Genomic DNA, 24,292 nt, shown 5'->3' on the forward strand with positions numbered 1-24,292 from the left:
GCTGGTGGATGTTGAGTGACAACTACAGTGTGTTGGCCGTGGGGTCCAAATCTCTCGGCGCCTGTAACCGTCCTTGGCAAACGGGCGATTTCCTCCCCTGGGCCTGAGGCGTATGGACCGTGCCTTTCAACAGCTCATTCCACCAGACGGAATTCCCAGGTTCTGCGTTAGGAAGTGTCTGCTCCACCCGTTACCGATGGCAGGTCAGAGACACCAGAGTCACAGCCGTTTCCCCCTCTTTGTGTCTGAGCTGCAGGGCAAACTTGGGGATTTGCGACAAATTCCTTAAAATGGCAGTCTTGAAATCGTGATGAAGGATGCTCGCCGCACACATGCTCAACCTCATTTACTGGTGATGGCCGGGATGGAGGGGTTCTGCCCTCAGGCCGGGCAGGTACTCACTCAAGTACCTGGGATGAACGAGGTTCTCATTTCTTCCCATTCTGCAGCTGAGGACACTGAGGCAGAAGAGGCTAACCAACCCAGAGCCTGGTGCAAAAGGCTATGCTCTGAAAGTCCTCATCGGTAGGGTTTGTACAAAAATACATGTTCCTCCAGTTCCCTCCTAAAGGCTGAAAATTTGGCAGTATTCTATTACAGCATCTCTCTAATCACCCTGAGGCAACCATAACTCACAACAACCTGACTGTGGACCGAGTTACAGCTCACTTCAGGAACACGGAAAAATGACTGCATCTTCCCTTCCTAGACTCTATTTTGTTTTCACCCATTTAGGCGGACTGCGTAATTAGAGAGTACATGTAGTTTCTTTGAAGACGCAATTCATTGGCAATTCTGATCCAGTTTAGAATATATACTAAATTAAGAGTGAATTCAGAGTTGAACATTCTGCTACATAAATTAATATTGGGGAAACAGGTATCATTTTAATAGTCAAAGACTGTAAATAGTTGTTTCGGGTTTTTTTTTTTTAATCTAAATCCACGTCCACAATAACCTCTGTTAATCTGAGGTCAATAAAGTTGACAGCTCTCCTGGGTCTTTGTGAAGAACAGTCAATAAACATGTTTTATGTAGAATTCTTAATACAGTTTTAGCCCTTTGCACAACAGCTCCTAATTTTTAAGCTGCTAATAATGTTCCAAAAATAAACCTTCCATCAGTTCAAGCTAGCACCTTTGTCTGAGAAAAAAAAATAATAAATGCATTGCCTACAAGCAGTTAAAAAATCAAAACTACTGCAAGCTCAGGAAGCATCTCTATAGGGAGTCCTTGCAAATGGTGACATAAGTCCCCATGCAAATCCACTCCTGTCAGCAATGTCACAGATGCAAAAAAAAGCAGGCACAATAAATATGGAGTATATAGATATAAAGTAGCAACGATGCCACGCTGGAGGATTTATACGCCCCTCCATTCCTTGCTTAGAACGTGGACAATACAAAAGCCTTTAAACAATTCTATCTTCTTACAGGGTCATGGGACATCACAAAAGCAAATATTTTTTGTTTGTGCTGGCGATGTGTAAAAAGAAAAAAAAAGTCTTTTTCAAAACAGCACACAGTTTGTGTTATCTGTAACACGGTATTCAAAGACTGAGTTGTTCAAAGGAGAAAAGTGGTTATCAGAGTTGCCATCTGGCAGACTCCTCGTCGAAGTCACCCCGGAATCCTGTGTGTGTGTTTGTACGTGACGTTGCCTGGCATCTGGGGCATCGTTCTCTGGACTCTGCCTCTGGGCTTGGACCCAGGGATGCGGCAGTGGCCTTCCTGAGCCTTGGGGCATCCATCTCTCCAGCTCTGGGGCTGCATCATCACTGGTACCTGGATCCTTCTCCCCACCACCCACACCCCCACACCGGCCCCAGCCTCAGCAAGTGCTCCCTCCCTAAGCCTCCGCCCAGCAACCTGCCGTCCTTGGCAGAGTCTCTGCGCCACCCTGCCTTGGCCGTCCATCCAGTGAGCGTGCTGACCGCCCTCAGACCCCTCCTTTTGTGGAGACGCATCTCACGGTCTTGTCTCCAGGGCAGGGAGTGAAAGGAACGCTGGCCCGCACAGCCGACCCGGGCCCTCGTGAACATCCATTGAAACTGATTGATCTAATGCCTCGCATCTGCCAAGCTGTCATTCAAGCCAGGGGGGATTTGGACGGAGACAAGGCAAGCATTGTAAAAATGACTTTGTGAGCTAGTTTATGGGGCTCGCCTTGAACTCCTAGGTACAAGGAGGGCAGAAAAACCTCGTTTTCTACAAAAACAACTTGGGGTAAATGGGAAAATGCACTATAGCAGGAACGAGTGAATATTTCCCCTTGATTTGTGTCTGAAACATAAGAGTGAGGGGAAAATATCCCAGCTGTCTACGGCATTGTGTGAACATATACATGCATTTAAATTACTTATATCATTACTTACAGATGTAATTGTGAAATATGTTCTTTTTGCATTCAAAATGAGGGACTGAACAGATGGCGAACGCTCAGTTTAAAGCAATATGTCCATTAAAATAACCCGTACTGTTCGTGTTTAGTGTAACAGTTGCAGGGAGTTCACGATCGCGGGGCTCTGCGGCGCGCCGCTCGCCGGGGGAGGCGCACGCTGGGGAAGACGCGCGGCCTCCTCGGCGCCGCCGCCCCGGGACGGGGCTCCTTTCCCTCCACCGCCCGGCCACCAGCCGTGGGCTTTCACAGTCGGACGCTGGTGGTTTTACTTAGTATTTTGTTTCCAAATACGAAAGTCAATAAACAGCTGACGTTTACCAATGCCTTGCTTCCGGGTTATTTTTTTTTTTTCCCTTCTCCAGATGTTCTGAAATGTGTGGTTCCAGATGCATCACCTCCTACAGGAGCCTCCCACTCCCTCTGCGAGTCATTGTCTCTCCTAATGAGCCCGGGTCAGGCGTGGGGGCTAACGGCACATCGGAGAGACAGCTCTCTTCTTTGGGCTCAGCAACGACCACCAGGAAGCAAGGTATTGGAACAGAGCGGCGGCTGGGGGAGTTTCCCAATTGAGTCGTGGCTAAACAGACCCCACCTTGACCAAATGCGACCCCTCTCCTCCTCTCCTGCACACTCGCCACGTGAGCATTCTTTGAAAGGAAGGAAAATACACACCCTCCAGCCCTCCCCCTCCCACCCCCACCGCAAAGCTATGCCTGGCAGGGCCTCCCGCGTACCTGGCTGCGGTCTCAGCCCCTCTGTGGGGTCCTGAGCCCCGGAGGAGGGCGGCAGGTCCCCTTCCCAGGGAGCAGCCGGGGCCTTGCTGGCCCAGAGCCGACACGTAGTAGGGGCTGGGAAATGTTTGGCGAATAAATAATCAGTAAGGTTGGCACAGATGGCCTGGTGTTAAGTACCAGAGGCAAAGGGGAGATAAAAGAAATAAGCCAGCAACACCTGCCAAGACAAATAAATGAGGGAAGTCGCCTGGGGCCGTAAAGGGAGGGGTTAGAGGGGCAGGGACTCTGGCATGTGGGGAGAAAACAGACTGTGGACTGAAAAAAAGAAAGGAAAGACCCAAAGCAGCAGCGTGGCCCTGGCCGAGCAGGGGTGTCCTCGTGAAGTCGCAGGTGAGGTTCTAGGAGGCTCAACTCAAAGACATTTTCTCTGAAGCCCTCAGAGGAACAGAGCAGGGAACAGGAGCGACAAAGGAGCGCGAGCGGGGCCAGCTCTGGCAGGTGCGGTGGGGGGTGCACCTGGGAGAAGCCACCTGGAGACAGGCTTAGGGTGAAGCGAGGCCACACAGAGCCTCACCCGCTCTGAGTGTCCTTGCGAGGAGAGGAGATCAGGACGCGGACGCGGGGAGAGGGAAGCCCGCGTGAGGACGCGGGGAGAAGGCGGCCGTCTGCAGCCGCAGGACAGAGGCCGCGGACACCGTGACCGTGGCCGTCCTGCCGCGTGCAAGCCACCCAGTCTGCGGCCCTTCGTTACAGGCGCGCGGGGAGCAGGTCAGGCGGGAAGAGGAAGCTGACGTGTCCACGGAAACGGAAGCTTTGCATCCGAGGGCGGGGACGACCGTCAGGGCATCAGAGAGACAGACGGGCAGGTGGGACCAGTCAGCCAGAACCCTCTCCCCCGGCCGGTCACCCCTCCCACGGCCAGCGTGTGCAGCCCCTTCCCTGGTCCGTCCACTTCCCCCCACACAGGGGCCTGCACTTCTTCCCAGCCAGTCTCCAAGGGCCAGGGAGCTGGGGACCCTCTGCAGCCCCCAGCCTGGCAGGCAGGGAGGCGAATCACTGGCAGAAACAGGAGAGCCGAGGACATCGGGCAGAGACGGGCTGGCTGCCCCGCGGTGGGCTGGGATGGCGCACAGCTGGCGTCCGGCTGCGTTTTGAGGAGTAAGTGGGAATTCGGGAAGAAAGGGAGCAGCACTGCAGACAGAAGGGGCGATGCGGGCAGACTGTGGGCTGAGAGCCGGGGAGCCCCAGACCAGCAAGGGTCTGGTGAGCCTGGGTCACCGGGGTGGAGACCCAGAGAGCACTGCCCCCTCGTGGGGCACATGGCTTAGCAGGGGGCCTGGGCTTCCAGGGCGTGGGTGGGCTCACATGGGTCACGGGGGTGGAGACCCAGAGAGCACTGACCCCCTCGTGGGGTGCACGGCTTAGCGGGGGGCCTGGGCTTCCGGGGAGTGGGGGGTCGCAAGTTTGCATCTCACCCTGTAGGTGCCTCGGATCACTCTGTGCTGCTTCCATCGCGCACAACTGGTCCACGCATTTCCCTTCTCTGTGATGGTGAACTCCTACCCACCTCTCTAGGGCCCCATCCAGCTCAGCCATTACCTAATTCCTTGATGAAACCACCTCCCAAGTCCTCTACAGAATAGGTCTTCCGTTCTGTCCCCACAGCCTGCTGAGGACAACTCCAGGAGAGCAGTCTGCCACGGTGGGCGCTGCTCGGGTCCTGCAGGGCTTCTCCGCTGTGTCTGCGGCCCCAGCAGGCCCTGGTCCAAGAGGTGTCTGCAGAGGGACTGAGCAAGCGAGCGGATGCAGGAATGCAGCGGACGCCCAGGTAGCCAGGAACAGAGCAGGGACCCGCAGGTGGGGCGCGTTATAGTCTCTCCACAGGCGTCAGGTCCTTCCTTTATGGGAGGAAAGTCCTGCAGCCTGAGGTTTCTCACGCTGCGAGCCGGGGTCAGGTCACACAGCCGGGCTGAGGCGGGAAGCAGCTGCGAACAGCGGCGGCGGCGGGGCTCCGGGAAGGAGCCCGCAGCACTGACAGGATTCCCGCGCCACAGGGGAGAGTCGCACGCGCGGGTGGGAGGGCTCGTGTGAACCCTTTCCGTTTACACAACGCTAACAGCTGACGGGAGTTTTTCAGAAGCTGGAGAAATTGGCGGAGGTATTTGGAAGACGAACAAATTCCAGTTCAAGAAGTAAGAAGGAAAAAATACTGCGCTAAGGAGAATGAGGAGGAGGGGGAAGCTCTCCCGGGTTCGGGTGTCCGCGTGGGGGCATCTGACTTTGGGGTCGAACAAGGGGGAAAGAAAAGCAGTTAAGAGATCAGGGACACAAGAGGCCTTAGACGGACAAAGCGTGGGGGGAGTTTTAGTGCAAAATGAACACATACCAGTTTGTGACGAAAATAGAATTACAGTGATAGGTACATTGTGTGAATAACTTTATGGAAAACTCAAAAAATCAGAAGGTAACGGCCGTGAAAACAGCACATAAAGAGGCTGTTGAAACTTAGGAATTGCAGCCCAAATTATGCCTCCATTTCGAGACACAAGGCTCCTTCTCCTGGCTGCTTTTTCCCGTGTTGTAGACTCTGGAAGACGAGAGAGGGTCTCTCCACGCCAGCTTCCGAGCATCTGGCGCTGTACCAGGTGTCCGAGGACAACAGGGACTGAATTGAGGCGCAAATACAATGACTTTCACATTAAAATCTCATTGAATCGTGTTGGCCTAGAGGGAACATCAGATTATCTTTACAAATCAGGTGGTTTTAGGCAGATGGAAGAGACTGCGTTGAGCCCACGGTGGTCAGATCTGGCAGACAGTCTGGAGGCGTGGAAGCTGACTCACCAGGGAGGAAAAGGCAGCTCGTGGTGGAAGAGCGAGAACCTGGTGCTCCGAGAACGTCCCCGTCTTGGTTTGCCACGTATCTGTGACCACAGCTACATGTCTTAAATTCTACTGATGGACACGCTTTGTACAGATGTATATGGGATTCTCTCTGACTATAAACGTTATGCATCTTATTAAATAAGAAACCCATAAAACTATAAAGAATACAATTTTAAAAACTGTCGTTTCCTCAATTGCACGTAATTCGTTCTAGCCCTTCTCGCATGCACCCATTTTTGGTTTTCTTCATGAAATTAGTGTGAGAGTGGACATAGATTTTATTCTGCCTTTAAAATTTATTTCATTTTGCCCATTATTCAACATCACTTGAAAACACTCTCCTAATGCTGTGTAATACTCCGCCTCATGGACAGATTGGTTCCTTCAGTCAAGAGGTGGTTAATAAGCATTTGTTACGGGCCAGGGCCTTGGCTGGGCCCTGGGGCTATGAGGAGACGCAGGGGGACAGAGAGAAGGGAACGCGGGTTTAGGAACACGGGTACGTGTGGGCCGTGGCGGCAGCTGTTTAGTGTGTCTGCTATTTCTGGCATCGTAACCAACCATCCCACGTGGCAGAGGTCCTGGCCGGCCAGAGCCTAGACTGAGATGCAGATACAGGTGGACAAGCCTGCTGACCAGGTGCACACAGGCCCCTGGAGAGGTTCGCTGGAGGAGACCAGGGGGGAGACAGCGAGAGGGGTTTTTTCTGTCACTTTTCTGGAAGTGGAGTCCATGGAATTGGGAGGGGCAGCCTACCCTGTGAGCTTGACCCTGACCCACAAGAACAAGAGGGCTGTGGTCAAAAGAGAGCTGTTTTCAGGAGGGCCTCCAGGGAATACCGGAGACAGAGCCCCCAGAGACGGACGCCACTGTGCCCCTCGGGGTCAGAGCTGGAAGCCCCCCAGGGTCCGTGTGCCCGGCGCGGCTGCTGCACTCTCTGGGGGCGCTGCGTCAGCAGGGGAGGCCGGCGAGGGGCGAGCGAGCTCCAGACACCCCTGGAGCACAGGAGACAGTGAAGGCGGCGTGGTGGCCATGGTAGCCGTGACTGTGGCTCTTAGCTGGTTTGGTGCAGGTTTTCTGGGGTCTTTGCGGAATAACTGCTGGTGGAAGGAGCTCTGCACAGGGCTGGAGGGTGTGTGTCAGCAGATGGAGTGGAAGGCCGCTCCTGACTGGACGGCCGGGAGGCCTCCGCAAGGCCGGTACCTGAGAAGCGGGGTCACTGCATCCACAGTGGTTACATCCACCAGGGCGCTGCGGACACCTGCCCAGCACCGCAAAGCGCTAAGTTTCAATGGCGTGTTTGAATGTCCATTTCTGTATGCCCCAAAGATGGGGCATTTTACATATTCGTAAATTTCCATTTTCTTCCTCAATAAAACACCTGTTAGGTCTCTTAAATTAAAAAAAAGGAAGAACAGTGTTTTCCCTAGGGAAATTTGTAAGGATGCATTGTAAGGATGTTAACTTTTTAGTTTCACGTTTGTTGTAGGTCTTGTCTTCATTTGTCATTTGCATCTAGTTTGAGTTATGATTTTTGATGTAAAAACCATTTCACCTTTATACAAATGTATCAGTCATTTTCTTTGATTGTAGCCTAATTTGTATGATAGCAAGCCCTTCCCCTCTCCTGGAACCAGTGAAAGAATTTATATATATATATATATATATTATATATCTCTATATATATATATATATGAGATAATACAAATACTATATAATATGTTTATATATTATATTTATATTATTTATATATGTATATATAAAATACAATAAATAAATGTATATATCTTATATTTCTTTATTTTTTATGTTATCAATAAATATAAAAGTTATAAACCTTTTCAATCTACTTATAATATATAATAATTATCACATATATAAAATATATATAAGTATATAATATTATTAAATATATAATATGTAATAATATATATTTAATAAATATAAATATATATACACACACATATATATTATATTTTTATGGTTTCAGTTTTCACTTTAATGTTTAATTTATCAGAAATGTTTGGAGCCTGCTTTATGAAGGAAGATGCGGCTTTGCTTCCCTGAATCATGAATACTTTCAACACTGTTGGATCACATCTCGTTTATGACATTTTTTATCTTCATTTAAACTTCTCGAGTTTAGTTTTTTTAAATCTATTTACCAAAAAAAAGGTTTCGACTGTGACGTTAAAGTTTGATTTACAGAGGACTTCAAATAATAGGAATAAGTATTTAATAATAATCCTTTTTCTTCCTGCTGTACTTGAGAATTATTTTACAAAGTTCCAAAAAGAATCCTGCTAGTATCTGGTACATTACATATCATTTTATTTACTCTCCAAAGCTCTCGGAAAAGTAGATTTTATAATTCCCCATTCATACTTGGAGAAATTTAAAGTCAGAAAAATAAAGAAACACGCTGGAGTTGCTAGTAAGTGTTAGCAGAGTGATCTGGGAGACTGAAATTTCTACACAGTCCTGTCTGACAGAAGATCTCCTGTCCTCTAAATCCAACGATGTTCCAGGATTTTGACAATTCTATTCGGACGGAAATCCTCAAATTATTCCTCTGAAAGCATTTTTGTTAAGAATGAATGAAAAATGTGGCCAAGAGAGACAGGAAGTGATGAGAAGGTGTTCTGAGTTTGCCTTCTCTGTGTCCTGCCCACGTCCGCCCTCGCCCCAGGCTCCAGCACCGGAGCCGGTCACAGGTGTCCCCCACTCCACTCACACCCACCTCCTCCCAGCGCACACTGCGAGCTCTCCTTTCCACGTAAACACCCGGGGCCTCAGGTGGAGTTACTGTGAGTCAGCCGAGCTCCTGCTGGCTCCGGTATAATGCGGACCGATTGTTTACCAACTTTGAGAAAGCAAAGACTTTATGTACTTTCAAGAGTAACTGCCAAAATCACAGTAGCAGGTAAAACTGTGAGTTCATTTGTCACCAGAAACTGAAGTGGAGGTGTCTAGCTTAGGGACAGTGCTCTGTGTACCCCAAATATTATTTTCCTGTAAAAAAAAAAAAAACACCTCAATTACTCCTATAGTTTTACGGTTTAGAATAATTTGCAATTTAAAAAAAAAAACAGTTTTAGTTGGGTTAAAAGAAAATACAGCTAATGCCGGAATCGTGGCAGGAACTGAATTTCCTCCCCTTAAATTAGGTAACTCTGCATTAACAGCCCAGCCTTAACAAAGAGAACAGGAGTTAAATCTTTAACAGAAACGTCGCTCTCACATAAGAAGTTGATGGCTAGCGGTGAGATTTATTTCATTAGTATTTCTTCCAAGATTCCTAGCGCTGGATGCCTATAGCAACATGAGCAGAAAAGCACACCTATGTGGACTTTCTTCTACATGAAAGCTTTTGTTCTCAAAATTTTGAAAGAAAATCCCCGTCGCGCGAGAGTTTGATTTTGCTGCTTATTTTACAGATTGTGCTACCTTCCCTCCGTAAATTCCAGCATCTTCAACTCCAGTTCATCATTCTGCCAAATACAATTGTCACGTAAGCCTAAAGGATTTTTTTTTTCCTTTGAAGGAGGAACTATTTTACTCTCAAGTAACCAAATACACTTAAAGGATCTAACGAAAATAAATGGTGCATTTTCTCTCAACCCTTAAAATGCTTTCAATTAAAACACATTTCCACAGAGAGAGGAAATTTGCCAATGCTGAGGTCCATGTGCTAATTGTATTCATTCTGAAATGTGAGCAATGTTAGGCGTGTGGCAGACTGTGAGACAATATCCATCTCTCCTGTGAAACATACATTCCTGTGAGGTACAGAGGAAGTATTCGGGGTTTCAGCCAGAATAACGTGTATTCCATTTCCAGGGGATTTTTCTCATCAGAGTTTTGGGCAGATCCTGAAAATGAGTGTTTGCACCCTCCCCCGGTGTCTGTGAACTGTCCGTGGGCCAGTTCTGGGGAGCGGGCTCACCCCCGTCCCACGCCTGTGGTGAGGGCACACCTCCAGGTCACCGGCGCACGAGGTGGGATCTCCCAGCGCAGGCAACTAGCCCCCCACTTGCCTGCCGGGACAGCCAAAGCTGATTTCTGACACGGATGGGGCTTGTGCTACCAAACAAATCCATTGCTTTTCCGGGAAATTTTTTTTTAAATCTCAGAGTTCATTCCCAAGCGATACATTCTGGCATGAATCGTCTTCTTTTTAAATGAATATTCTGGGAAAATGAGACTGTGGCCCTGTTTCCAAGGAGGGTTCAGGATTTGCTTCATGGTTCAGCACATCTCAGAATGAATGTCCCTCATGTTACTCACCAGTCACCAGGTCATTATGGTCCTGGAAGGGAGGACGGGGTGGACACAGAGCAGCCCTCTGGGCTGTGAGGGAAGGGACCACATGCAGCCTGTTGCCCACTAAGGGAGCCCTGGTTTTATCCTGAATGTGTTGGCACAGCCTCGGGGGAGCTCTGCCCTCTCTAGTCCTGGCACCTGGATGAACCATGCTTGCCCTGGGACTGCCAAAACCAGACCTGAGCCCACATCCATCTCTGGGTGATTCTGAGAAAGGAATGCACCTAAGGCCGTGTGCGTGAGTGACTCACCTTTAACCCGGGCAGGAAGGTCTGCAGGCAAAGAAAGGATGGTGTCCCTACAGCTCCTCTCTCTAAGCTGTCTAATAGAAAAGAACCGTTAGGTGCCAAGTTCCTGGAACTCAATTCTGATTGTGTCCACATCTACAAGGTGATGGTGACCCCCTGTCTTAAGAAATCGGACCAATTCAGAATGACAGTGGCAGTCACGGTGACTTTGTGGTCAACCTGTCTGCGGAGTCCACAGACCCACACATGTGGGCACAGCTCTGGTCGTAGGTTGGACTGAAAGCAGCAGAGATCTGCCACCGGATGTGACCTTAGGGATCCAGTGTTCCTACCCTATTACGGCCACAATCATGAGCACACAGTGTCGGCCCTGATAAAGAGGTTATTCTCCGCTGGGAGAAGTTATACTCAGATCTCTTTCTGGATCACCGAGCCTTGTTTCTTTCCAGGTGCCCTAAAACACATATTGTGTTCTTCATCCTGAACCCTCTTTGAAATTCAAACTCTAGTATGTAAACCGCCAGCAAGTGCTGTGGGCTTTACAGACTGGAACACCTTTCAGAGCCGGGGGAGCAGCTCAGCGGTGGAGGGCGTACTCAGCGTGTGTGAGGCCCTGGGTTCAATCCCTGGTGCCCCCATTAACAACCACCGAAAAATAATAAACTAAAACCTCTTTTAAATCTGTTCACGTGCTCATCGCCCCCCGACCTCCATCCTCCCCATCTTCCTCAGGAATGCGACTAGTGAATTTTTGCTGGGTACCTGGAGATTGCATTTCCCAACCTGCCTTGCAGGCAGCGTGGTCCACTGCATGTAAACAGAGAGAGTCTGGGTTCCGGGGCTCCTGGCCCTGTGGATGACAACACTGTGCCTAACCTGACTGTCCTCACCAGGCTGTCACTTCTGCCACCACCCAGGAAATGCCCTACAGACAATTTCTACAGACAATTGAGCAAATCAGCCCTGAATCCTCTCCACAGCCTGCCGCCCGTCCCTTCAAATGTCTGTCTGCACCTCTGTCCTCTCAGAGGGGAGCCACGCTTTCTCCTGCTCAGGGCAACCCTCCACTGTGTTCCTGGTTCGATGTCCTTTTTCTCCATCTTGGATGTTGGGCCACGAGGTACTTAAATCCTAGGCTCTTAATTTCTTCCCTCCTGACTTCCTGTTTTCTTAAAGCCTTTAAACCCGAGGTCATGTAGCCGTTCTTTTTTTTTAAACATCTTTTTTGTGGTATGGTTCCCTTACAGTAATCTATACATACTTAAAATGTGCAATTTGATGAATTTTGATAAATGTATACACTCATGAATCCACCACCACAATCAAGACAGCTCACATTTCCATGACTCCCCAAGAGGTACAATTTTCAAATTTTCAATGTATCCCCTCCCACTCCGTTGACTCCCTGGTAACCATGTTTGTTCTCTATGTCTGTGAGTCTATTTTTGTTTTGTAGATAAGTTCATTTGTGTCCTTTTTTTCCCCAGACTCCACATATAAGTGATAACATATCATTTTTCTTTCTCTTTCTGACTTACTTCACTTAGAATGATGATCTCCAGTTCCTCCCATGTGGCTGCAAATGGCCTTATTTTATTCTTTTTTATGGCTGAGTAGTATTCCATTCAGGTATATACACCACATCTTCTTTATCCAGTCATCTGTCGACAGACATTTAGGTAGTTTCCATGTCTTGGCTATTGTGAACAGTGCTGCTGTGAACATTGAGGGGTGCAGGTGTCTATTTGAATTATAGTTTTCTCTGGATGTGTGCCCAAAACCCTCCCTCTTCCTCATCATCTCAGCTCCAGCTCCTTCTCAGCCCCTCCCTTCACAGAGCCAAGCGACTTGGAAATCACTCATTCTCCATCAACCATTCATTGTTATTTCTTTTTGAAAATAATACCATGTATTGTTTTGCTTTCTCTAAATGCAAAACTAATACACATTCATGAGAGAACATTTGGAAAATATAACTGAGCACACAGAAGGAAATAAAAATCACATGTAATTCCTACAACTTGGAGATAACTAGTCCTTGTGATTCACAAGTGCATTTTTTCCCATGTGTGCACTTTTAAAAAATAAAACCAGGATCAATCACACTTTTCTAGTCTCTTGTTTTTACTTAATGTTAAATCATGAGCCTCTTCCCACGTCAAAAACGTGATTTTGTAAGTGGCTTCTTGGTATCCCATTTTACGTACATGCCAGGATGCGCTTGGCCGTGTTCTCGCTGGGGCTCCGTCCTGGTGTTTAGATTTTTGTCGCTCTACGTAATGTGAGCTCCTTGGACCACCAGCTCTCACGGCCGTTCTGTACTTACACGGGGTCATCGCTGATCTAAAACATGGCACCAAATGACACGCACACATTTGGAGGCTCTTGAAGCCTTTTGCTGAATTGTTTTCAGAAGGCAGTTTAATCAACATGAACCACAAAGGGCCGCGTGCGAGCGTGTCCGCGTCACCAGAGTCTTGCTAAATCACAGCCGATCCACTCAGCGAAAACGTTTGCATTTTTATTTGAGGCCAAATACGTTATTGCACTTGCATCTGCCATTGGTGCGTCTCCCTTTATTAAAACAGTCTGCCCTTTTGTGTCCTCCCACTTCTCCTCTACACTGTTCATATTTTCCTTATTTGCTAGTTAAAAGTAAAACTGCTCTGTGAATATAAATTCTCTAGTTCGCTAGGAATACCTTCGCCGGTTTCTCATTTGTTTTTCCATTTCTTGTTTATGGAAGTGATTTTTAAAAATGTGGATGGAATCAAACCACCCACATTACTCTCCTTCTTCTGGCCTTGCCCTTCCCACCGCTGTTGTTTTCCTCCCTGCACGACTGTAAGAAGCCAACAGCAGCCAGCAACCCCAGCTGCCCCCTGAAAACGCACCTTCGCAGCTCCCTGCTGCTGTCCGGCTGGAGAGCAGTGCGCTCTTGGGTCTCCTCCTGGGTCGCAGGGTGTATTTTTAAAAGTTTATCCATTTGTTTTTAATAGATAATTTTTAGAGAAATTTTAGGTCCTTGGTAAATTTAAGGGACAGGTACAGAGATTTCCCATATACCCCTGCCCACCCCCCTACCACGGCCTCCCCATTATCAATGCCCCCATCAGAGTGGAACATTGCTACAGTCGAGTCATTATCCGACTTCTTTCTCTGCTTCCTCTTTCTCTGCGCCTGCCTCTCACGTTGGTGTCCCCAGGGGCCAGCCCTGGCCCCCCCCTCCCCATCCGCCACGTCTGCGAGGGCGCACGCCCACTCCCAGGGGTGACGCACTGTTGCTCCAGCACCACATCGTCTGCCCAACCCCTTCGTGGCCTCCAGACCTGCACTTCCAGCTGCTCACGATGTCTCCTCAGAAACATGTCTCACAGTCATCTTGACACACCCTCTTTCCCTTCCTGTATTCCCTTCTTTGGTGCAAACCACTGTCCTCAAGCTGCTCCCTGATCTGGAAACTCGCCAGCCTTCCTAAGCATGACGCCCTCCTTCACATCCCACACGGAATCACTGAGCACGTCCTGATGGCTCTCCCATCCTGTAATTTCTCAGACCCACACGCTGCTATAACACAGGACTGTTTTCACCTTAACTTTGCAATAAACAGACCAATTCACAGTTAGGAGTTCAGGGTAGCTGGTGAACACACACGTCACTCGTAGAACAGAAGTGATCTGAGTACTTGTGTGGCTGCTTTGAGGACGAGATAAGATAAAAGAGGTAAAGTGCTTAGCGTGGTCCCCGGAGAGAGGAGGCGTCCGGCAGGTGTCAGCTACTGTAACTATTAATCACACAGCTTCCAGAGTCCATATCCACAAGGCCAGATGCAACACTGCTGCCATAATTCTCTTTCTAAAATGCAAACCCGACCACTGTCTCCCTGGATATGCCAGTGGTGAAGGCTAAACACCTTAACATGACACAAGGCTGTCCATGAGGAGCCCTGCTCACACCTCCACCTCCATGTCTCACGATGCCCACCCCATGTTTCAGCCTTGCTGAATGTAATTGTCAACTGTTGCCTCAATAATGCCACGTAACAACCATCCTCCTGTACCTCTGATTTCGCTCCAGTGGGTTGAGACAGGCTTAGCTGGTGTGTGGGCTTCAGGCTGGAGTTTGGGTTTAAATCCACTCCATTTGTGTGTGTTCTGGGGCCCAGGCACCGTGTGATGCCTGCTCCTTTCTTGGCTGATATGGCAGACGAGAGCCAAGCCAAGCTGAGCCCACCAAAGGCCCCTCCTCACTTCATGTCTATCAACATTTACTGCCAGAGCAAGTCTCAGGGCTAAACCTTCAGCGCCAAACCCAGCATCCGTGAAGTGGGGAGGTACGCTGTGCCCACAGTGGGAGGGAAGAGGAGGGCGCGGTCGCCAAGCAATAATCCAGCCTAGGGCACCGGGCGGCTGGCCTCCCCCTGCCCCCGTGCGGCTTCACACCCCTCGCCAAACGGCTCCTTCGTGAGGTGGCCTCGACGCCCCCCCCCCCAGCCCACGTTCTTCCACTGAACGCACGCGGGTCCGCCTTGCGAGGCTTGGCCGGGCTGTCACCTCCTGGACAGAGCCCCAGAGCCACGCCCCAGAGCCATCCAAACCTTTCAGGAAGGACTCGGTGTCTAGTCTATTTTGTGTCTAGGACATGTCCTGTCTGAGACCCACCCTTTAACAAAGCCTCTTCAGGACACAAGGGCTGTGAGTCTACGTCACCTCTCTGTTACTCTTCGTTCCTCTTAATCGGCCCCTTGTTTAGGAAGCATAAAGTCTGGAGACACTTCCGTGTTCGTTTAGATTCTGATTCCATTGTCTTGCTGGAGTCTGGGAGGCAGGACCCACGGCTAGGGGATGACTTCTACGGGGGGACAGACTGCACTACCCACAAGCCCCACGTCCCTGCAGCCACCTGCCCCGTGGACCTGGCTCGGTCCCCCGGATGCTGGCCTCGCCTTCACCTCTGCTTTGCAGTTTCGTTGTCCACGTTGGCCCCCTCTCCCCCCGCTGTGGCGCACTTAGCAATTGCTGCCGTGGCAGAAAGGTGAATTTCCAAAGTCGATCTAATAAACCCCTGTCATCCAGCCAGTGTATTGTTGGCTCTCGCCAAGTAATCCCTTTTCTCTCATAAAAGAGTCTGAGAATGAAGAACCCCGGCAGGTGTTGCAAACCAGCTATGCTTTTGGATGCTGAGAATACAAGCCAGGTGTTCTCAGATAACATCTGGTCACGTCCAGTTGCTTAAAGGGGGACCCTGGACTGCACCGGCCAGGCCAAAGTGGACACCAGAAGCAATTTTATAATTAACAGTTGCAAACTGGGTACAAAGGACACATCTTATTCACGCTCACGGGACCACAGGTAACCTGAACCTTGCAGCGGGCCTCGGCCGGGTGGGTGGAGCGCTCAGTCCTGCCTGCCCGTGGGGCTGTGTGCACCTGAGCGCGCTCTGTCAGGCTACAGTTAACCTCCCAGCCCTTCCCACGAGCCCCCGGGCCTGCACTCATCTCCCCCGACGCAACGCGTGGGAGGCTCAGCAAACCCCGCAGAGGGCAGCGGCTGGTCCCCTGCCACATGCTGTCCCATGGAAACTCCTGTGGGTCTAGACTTACAGCATTCTCAGGAGGAATATTTTGAAGCCAAAATAAATAAAAAAGAAAAAGTGGGAAAGAGTCAAACAGGCAATTATTTGTAATAGAAAAAACTATTGATTTTCCTTTTTTGATACATCGTCTAAATTATCCCTCAAGAAAAGTAGCAATGCATCTTTAAACAGATTTATTGGTTCTGGGAGGGAAAAAATGTGTTATTTAACTTCAGTGCTATTGGATTTTTCTTTTATGTTAGTTATAGAAATAGCACAGATGAACAGAAACAGGATAGGGAAATTCCTTCAAGGATCACAGTTGGTCCCAAGGCAAGATGCCCTAGTATTTCTCTCCAAGTAGCAAGAGTTCATCAACAAAACATCATTTTTCTTGCTAAATAAGTGATATCACACATTAACAGTTTTCACAAAATGCGAAGTTCCCGGGAGCGAAATAAGCAAACCCTACTGGACCCCCGGTGTCACCCCGAGGCTCAGGCCCTTTGCTGTAAAGGACCGTTGCCCCCGGCAGAACCCTGGGCCATCTCTGACCCTGGAGCTGTGATCCCCCTTCTCTGAGCTGCCTTTCTCCACACGTCTTTCCAGCCTGCTCCTGTCTGTCACTCACTGGCCCCCGAGACCAGAATGCACAACAGTCTGACTTGCGGGAAGCCCCCCATCCTGTTGTGGAAATGAACATGAGGTTGACGGGCAGAGCGCTGCGTGCCTTTCCAAGCCCTGACCCCTCTGGGGTCCCAGGGACTGCGGACCTGCTCCCAGATCCCGCCATGCGCCTGCCATGTGACCTTCAAGGTCCCCTCACCAGGTGTCCTCATCTATCATTCAGAGGCAATCCCAGGTGACCTTGCTGAATTGTCACAAAGAAAAACTACTCAGAATGATTGGAAAGCATTTTTCAAACATAAAGTGCTCCCAAAGCGGTGAATACATATTTCAGACCACAGCGCCAAGCTGAGCCCCTCAGCGTGTTTGTTCTTTAGAGTCAGCAGTTTAAGAGTTTGATGGTTTGGGTTTTTAGGTTTTGATAACGAGGCCCTTTCCAGTAACTAGCGGGGGGGGGGGGGGAGGATAGTCGCCAGGACCGGAGATAGAATAATGCACAGAATCCAGGGGTCGGGGGCACCAGGTCCTGATCACACCCGGGGAAGCCCCAAGACCATCCTCTCTCCCTTTCCTCCTGGGCTGCGGTCCCCGTGCCCGCAGCTTTCTGAATATGTTCATTCCTGTTCCTGCAGGAGATGGAGATTCGGGCGTGGAAACGGAATGCTCGTGTGTTCGCACGACTGCACACGGCAGTCCTTCCCCCCGCCTGGGATGACTGGGGTGTTCTGGCTCTTCACGCTTTGAGTGACGCACCCAGGCTTCGAGGCTGCTCCCCACCCACACTTGGGAACTGGGGGTAATAATTACTCAGCCCAGGAAGTTGGGGCTCAGAGCTGCATTCTGCTTCAGAGCCTGTGGGCTAGAACACCTCCTTGTCTGTCACGCAGCGAGATGAACGTGAGTGTTGCCCTGGTTGCCAACAACTCACAGGCACTCTGGGTGTTGGCTTTGGCCGCCAGCTACTGTGACCTAGTGCCCTGCATCTGCCTCGTTTCCCGGAGGTGCACGTACCTGTGTATCAGCCCTTCTACCAAGAAAACTCAACAGTCATCTACCTGGGGACCAGCGGTGCGTCGTATTCTGTATACCAGCATGCATTTGGGGAGATGGCCCCTTGGCAAGGAGCTTTAATCACCTTCCTCCCTTCTCTCCGTGGGACTGTCAGTTTGCAGTCAAGTGGGGAGAGCCGGGGCAGAGCTTGGGAAAGCTGGCTTACACGTGGGAGAGGCTTATCCACAAAGACCCGCGGCAGGCTTTGGTGAGATCCGGCGAGCAATGCCTGCATTCAGTGAGGCCGCTGGGCTCCTGACCGCACCTCCCGGGATGGAGCGAGCACAGAGAAATCTGGATCCTCCCGTGTGACAAGTGATGTGAATACGGACCCTTCTTTAAAACTCCAGCTAATTCAGGTAGCAGGATGAGGTGTGCGTGTCATAATTAATCCCTCATGTATTGCAAGCGATTTAATGTCAAAATAATCAACAGTCGCTTTTTTTCACCCTTTTGTGAGTACAGAATAAATACTGTCATTTAGCCGCGGCAAACATCAGATTTCTTTCCTGGTCTTTGAATAACACTCTTCGTGAGGTAAATACCAGAACTCCCCTCCAACTCTCCCTCCCCAAACCCTGCAAACCACATACACATACGCTCCTTTGGAAGATAAATCACGGGTGTCAAAAGAAAAGCAGTGTGTTTAGTTTCTAGTTGGTACCTTGCATGCCGATTATTCTAATTTAGGGTCCAAACACTAGAGAGGCAAACACGACAAGGGTGAGGGAATGGGGCGGAGCAGGGAGCTCCTCTCACTATTTGACCTTTGTTTCCTAGTGGATCACCGACAGTGAGCTGGAAGTTATTATTATTTTTTTTTATTATTTTTTTTCGCAAGGCAAAGCCACCACTACGAAATGGCCAATGCACTCTTTCAGTCAAACAGAGTTCACTTTTTCAACAAACAGGAGTCAGAGAAACGGCCAAGTGCTGCCTTCTCTTCCAGGGTCAGGACGTGGAGAGCCTGGGTCCACGGCATCGCCCGTGCACCAGGTCATACGCCTCGGGGTCCATGCATCCCCCACTCCCAGGGCACCCATGTTCCTTTGGCTTTGGGTAGAAACTCTCCTGTTAAACTAATACTGTGCCCAGAAAGAGGGCCCAGGGGAAAGAGGGGAGCAGATAGTTAACCTCCAGCTGCTCTAGGTCAGAAGGGATGGGACTAAGATGCAGACTTTGAGGTGACATTTCACGACACATGAGAAGACCAAAGCATTACTGTTTTACTTTAACAGATCTCGTGGGAAAGTGATTTTTAAATTTTAAAATGGAAAACAGGGTCCCCAGAAGAGCCCCTTCTTAGAGATGAGTTCGTAATTATCACGGACCTGAGTTTCCCGTGAAATCACACTGTGTCACCCTTTGGTATCTGTTCAGCCATTGTCACAGACGAATGGGGCCCCTCCTCCCAGTACCGACGCATGTTCTGCAGACATGCAAGGAGCTTCTGACTGCTTACGTTTCACAGGTTTCACAGTCTTCTTTCGACGATTACTGGTTTTATTTAACTCACACGGGAGCATCTTCTTTGCCAAAAGCTCTGGCTAGAGGCTCCTGTTACGTTACAATAAATACAAGTCAAGCCTTCACACGACCCACACGCACACACATTACCAGTAATTACAGCAAAAAGCCAGGCCCTTCTGGAGGCCAGCTCCTGAGGGACGAGGGCTGCCCCGCTCTCTCCCTGGACCCGCAGCTCCTGGCACAACACCCTGCACACTGCGGGTGTTCCGTCGCCGCTGGCTGACCACGTTCCCCTCGCCCGGGAGGGAGGATCCGGGCGTCTGCCACCTACAGGGCCCGGGGGAGGGTCCCGGGGCTTCCCAGAGAGCTGCACACTAGCATCTCTCTCCCAGATCACGGCTCTCAGGGCGTCAGCGAGGAGCGGAAAGCCAGCGGAAGCCCTGGAGTGGCAGCCCGCTGGTCCTTCCCTGTCACGAATCTTCTTTCGCGTTGCCTCACTAGATTAGACAGCCAGCTACCCAGCTAGGTCCCAGGCGGGTGGCAGAGCCAGCAGAGACGGAAGGCACTGCCGTCGGGGGTGAGGCGGGGACGGTGGTCCCCAAAGAGCAAAGGAGACCCAGGGAGCCCGGGACCGCGGGCACTGCGGGGAGATGCCGTCCGGGAGGCGGGCTGGCCCACCGGCAGGAGGGCCGTGAAGGCCCGTCTTGCGGGCTGAGCCTCCCGGCCACGCGTCTGCACCGCCGGGAAGGGCAGCTGTGCCCACTCGGCCCTCTGGCCCCCATCCAGCGGCCTCAGGGGTCAGGGCGGGGAGGGGGCGGCCGGAACGCGGCGCAAGGAGGTTTGCAGGGGCAGCGCTGCGAGCCGCCGAGTCGATCTCCCCCATAGACTTTTCTTTTAAAATAAACTTCTCTCTGAAAACTGCCTGTGGAAGCATTAGCTTTAACAGTAGACTTTCACTGGTTTATGAGCTGGCGGTAAAATCCTAAAACCAGAAGCTCCTTCAGGAGGTACTAACACACCATTTACAGAAGTGCTGCCGTGAAAATAATATGTGGCAATGCAGCCACTGTAAATCCACACGCGCTCACGCACACAGCGCGTCGGCCCTCTGTTACTGTTTTCTCTCTAAGAGGACGTGCAAGACGCAGACACGGCCCTCCCGCCGGCCTTCCCAGTGTTCCCAGCCAACCCGCTCAGGACAGAAGCCGTTGCACAGCAAGGGGGAGGGTCCCCGGGTGCTGTGCTCCGACGCCACTGGGCTGTTTGCAAGGATCCTACCAGTAGACACAGGAATATGTCACCAGTGTCACTGCTTAACAATGGAATATGACAGCATCCATGCAACCGATCAGCATAAATCAACGTAACGCCCACTTTGCAGCATTGGTATCGAAAGCTTTTGTCCTGAAGTAGTAAGAGGAAAAAGACAGCCTATGATGAATTGTAATGATTTCGCTGGAATGCTAGCAGATGACTGTGGGACTCGCACGTGCATGGGACCACACACTAACAAACACGTGGCAGCATCACAATCTCGGGCTGCTTTGTTCTCATTCCGGAAGCTCCGTCAGAACACATGCGTGGTTTCCCAAATGCGGCTACCAAAGACCAGGCTAGCGTTATCTCACAACCCAAAACCCTTTGATGATCGGGTGACATAAAACTTTCCTGATACACTGAAGGCCGTTCCACGAGTCGCACATATAATCCCTGAAGTTCAAACTACAGATAATCGTGCCTCACAGGGCCAACTTCGAAAAGCAAGAGAAGACAACTGCACCCTGAGTGGCGTTTCTGACAGCTGAGAGATGGGGGCTGCCGTGCAGGGGGATGAAGCAAGGTCGTACGCGCTTCCGACGGCAGTAAGCACGCTCTCCTTGCTTTCCTTCTTGTTGTTCGAAGCTGGCTTTAGAAAGAAAAATCATCCAATTATTCCCTTTGAAATGAATTTCTTCATTTTAGCCAATTGAGAACATGGAAGGACTTGAAAATGTACCAGGGAAGTATTCTTTATGCCAAACGATGAGGCTGGGCACATGTCCAGAGAAAATTCTAAATCAGAAAGAAGCGTGCAGCCCAGTGTTCACAGCAGCACTATGTACAACAGCCAGACATGGAAACAGCCTAAATGTCCATCAACAGATGACTGGATAAAGATGACATGAGATAGACAGATCGATCAACCGATAGATAGATCATGGAATACTACTCAGACATAAAAAAGAATGACATACTGCCATTTGCAGCAACATGGATGGACCTAGAGATTATCTTATTGAGTGAAGTAAGTCAGAGAAAGACAAATATCATCTGATATCACTTATATGTGAAATCTTAAAAAAATGATACAAATTCTATTTACAAACCAAAAACAGACTCATGGACATAGAAAACAAACTATGGTTACCAAAGGGGAAAGGGTGGGGGAGGGATAAATTAGGAGTTTGGGATTAACAAATGCAAATTACTGTATATAAAACAGATAAACAACAAGGGCCTACTATAGAGCACAGGGAACTGAATTAGATTTCTTATAATAACTACAGTAGAAAAAAATCTGAAAGGAAAATACATATATGTATGTATATGTATAACTGAATTGCTTTGCTGCACACCTGAAACTAACACTGTAAATCAACTAAATTCAATAAAAAAATAAAATTAAAAAATAGCAAAACAAAAACCAAAACAACAAAAGATGGACTGAATGTCAGAGCAGCATTACTGAAAGGTGGTCCAGGGCCCGGCTCCCAAGGTTGTGAAAGGAGGGTCACACTTTCACATACAGCCTCCCTTGCTGGCCCACGCTGGCCAGGAACATGCGAGCAACCAAGGAATGAGCCCACTCCCCGGGGAGCAACGGTGCCCACATACCCAGGTGTTTCGTCGACCCCACCCTCCTCGCCGCCACTCCCGCCACCCTGAGCGCTGCAAAGAGAAAGACAAAGATGGTCCTTTTCCTTTGCAAAGCACTGCAATGATGAAATGATGGCTATATATTGAGTCTTACTACAACCAGGGCAGAGTATTAAGCTCTTTTCTATATAATGTTTAATCCTTAAAATTACCCCGGGATATAGGTGTAACCCCATCTAACAGATGAGAAAAAAATGTGGTCTGGAGAATTTCAGTAGCTGTCCCTTCCTCCCATAACACGTGTGCCAGCAGCTGGACTCGAGAAGGACCACGTACACGCTCAGGCACCGGGTGGCGCTGCCGTCCCCCGGGGACTTGGGTGGCTGTTTAGCAATAGTAGGAACTGGGCTGAGAGGTGTAATCCAGTTAATAAGTATTATTATTCAATATGCTGATTATTATTAATATCAATATGTTGAATAATAATTATTCAATAATCACTGAATATTCAGTTCAACATATTGAATATTCATATTCAATATTCAATAATCAATTCAATATATTAAATTGAATGATCATTATTCAATAATTATTGAATGCCAGCTACGTGCTCAGTGCTGAAAAGTAAAAAAGGAGACCATGAGATGCAGTTCATCTTTTTCCCAGTCCTACAACCTTCACTTCCTAAGAGTCACACTTTTCGTAGGAGGAAAAAAAAATTCAAGCCCAATGACTTACTCTTCCTCCACTTCTGCAAGAAATCATCATGCAACTATTTTGGTACGACATGGAAGAAATTTGGCGAAGAGAAAGAAAAATATAGAAATGGTTTACCTTTTTTTAATTGGATCACCTTTTAAAAAGTTAATTTCGACTTAGGTCTAAATACCTCAGAGAACAAAAACTCGGCACGTCTGAAAGATAACTGGCCATCACAGAAGCATCCACGCTCCCGGGAGCACCTGCATCTGCGGGGAGGCGGGACGGCTGAGCACACGCAGACACTTTCTCTCACGTGAGCAGGTGCTCACAGCTCTGAATTCCTGAACCTGCAATTCAGTTCATACTTCCTTCAAGTCACCCGTTAGTAGGAATCTTGGCCAGCCTCCCAATTCAGCTGATACCTTCTCTCTTCCCTTCAGTAAGACTGAAATTGCCTAATGTAACCTTTTCAATAACAAAGCATCTACATTCCCACCAGTGAATTGCTCATCTTCTTGGCTAGGTCTCGGTCAAATCACCTTTATGATTCATACAAATTGCTACATGACACAGACACAGAAACTGGGATTTACTGTCAAGGGAGTTGAAAGAATCCAGCAGATGCTACAGGCTTTGATTTGATTCTGGGGTGCAGACATACGGCTTCATGCTCTTCCCAGTTACGGGCACAAGCACAACAGGTACAATCCAAGGGCCAGGGATAAAAGTTGTTACTGTAAGTTATTAGGCCAGTAATTTCAGTCACCCCAAAAGTTCATTGTGCCCAATTTTAAGATTTTCCCGAAGTTGCAATGACAAGATTGATGATTTATGGGTTATTGGCTATCATGCAAGGATAATGAAAACAAATGCCTTGATTTGCGAATATGTATGCCAGCTTTATGCATATAAATAGACTTTAAAAATCCTATTGTGTTTTATGGCTCCACATAAATAACAAAACAACCTCATGACTTGGAAATCGGGCAGGTGCATCTTAAGTGCTCCAATCAGACCACTTGGTTTCTCCATTAAACTCTCCCATTAATGCCAATCTATGAGCGATCCTGCTTGGGAAGATACAGGAGGAGAGGTGGGTGCTCCCCAGACATCACTGTGCTCAGGAATCACCCAGGAGTCCTATTACAATACAGGGTCTGATTCTGCAGGTCCGTAGTGCTCCTGCGCAACTCCCAGGTGATGCTGTGGTACATGGACCACCATTTGAGTCGCAGAACATTGGACTTCTCGATGCTCCTGAAGGTCCTATCTCCACCTAAATCCTTGATGGAATGATTCAGACGCAGGAGAAAAGAAAGAGCTACTATCGCTATAAAAAAATAAGCTATTTGAAGATACCTGCAGGGTGTATTTAAGGAAGCATGGTTTAAATAAAGCGTGGTAAGAACCTCTTGTAATTGC

At 49.2% G+C, this 24,292-nt stretch overlaps 1 protein-coding gene across 2 annotated transcripts; it reads left to right on the forward strand.

Moving 5' to 3' along the window:
* The first annotated feature begins 2,835 nt into the window (after window positions 1-2,835).
* Window positions 2,836-6,154, forward strand: LOC116660639. 2 transcript variants are annotated; one of them, XM_032470545.1, is made up of 5 exons: window positions 2,836-2,929; window positions 3,888-4,000; window positions 4,101-4,292; window positions 4,800-4,991; window positions 5,907-6,154. In XM_032470545.1, exons 1-5 carry the CDS (start codon window positions 2,843-2,845, stop codon window positions 5,923-5,925), a joined length of 603 nt encoding a protein of 200 aa, XP_032326436.1. In that variant the 5' UTR covers window positions 2,836-2,842; the 3' UTR covers window positions 5,926-6,154. The 2 variants fall into 2 exon arrangements, with proteins under 2 accessions (XP_032326436.1, XP_032326437.1); XM_032470546.1 differs by having other exon boundaries at window positions 4,800-4,962; window positions 5,893-6,154.
* The last annotated feature ends 18,138 nt before the right edge of the window (window positions 6,155-24,292 follow it).

This window comes from Camelus ferus, chromosome 30, assembly GCF_009834535.1.
Source record: "Camelus ferus isolate YT-003-E chromosome 30, BCGSAC_Cfer_1.0, whole genome shotgun sequence".
NCBI lineage: Eukaryota > Metazoa > Chordata > Mammalia > Artiodactyla > Camelidae > Camelus > Camelus ferus.

Coding starts and splice junctions, on each gene's coding strand:
- LOC116660639 (XM_032470545.1), top strand. CDS start 2,843: ATGAGCCCGGGTCAGGCGTGGGGGCTAACGGCACATCGGAGAGACAGC. Junction 2,930..3,887: donor AACGACCACCAGGAAGCAAG/GTATTGGAACAG, acceptor CCTTCGTTACAG/GCGCGCGGGGAGCAGGTCAG. Junction 4,001..4,100: donor TCAGAGAGACAGACGGGCAG/GTGGGACCAGTC, acceptor CCCCCCACACAG/GGGCCTGCACTTCTTCCCAG.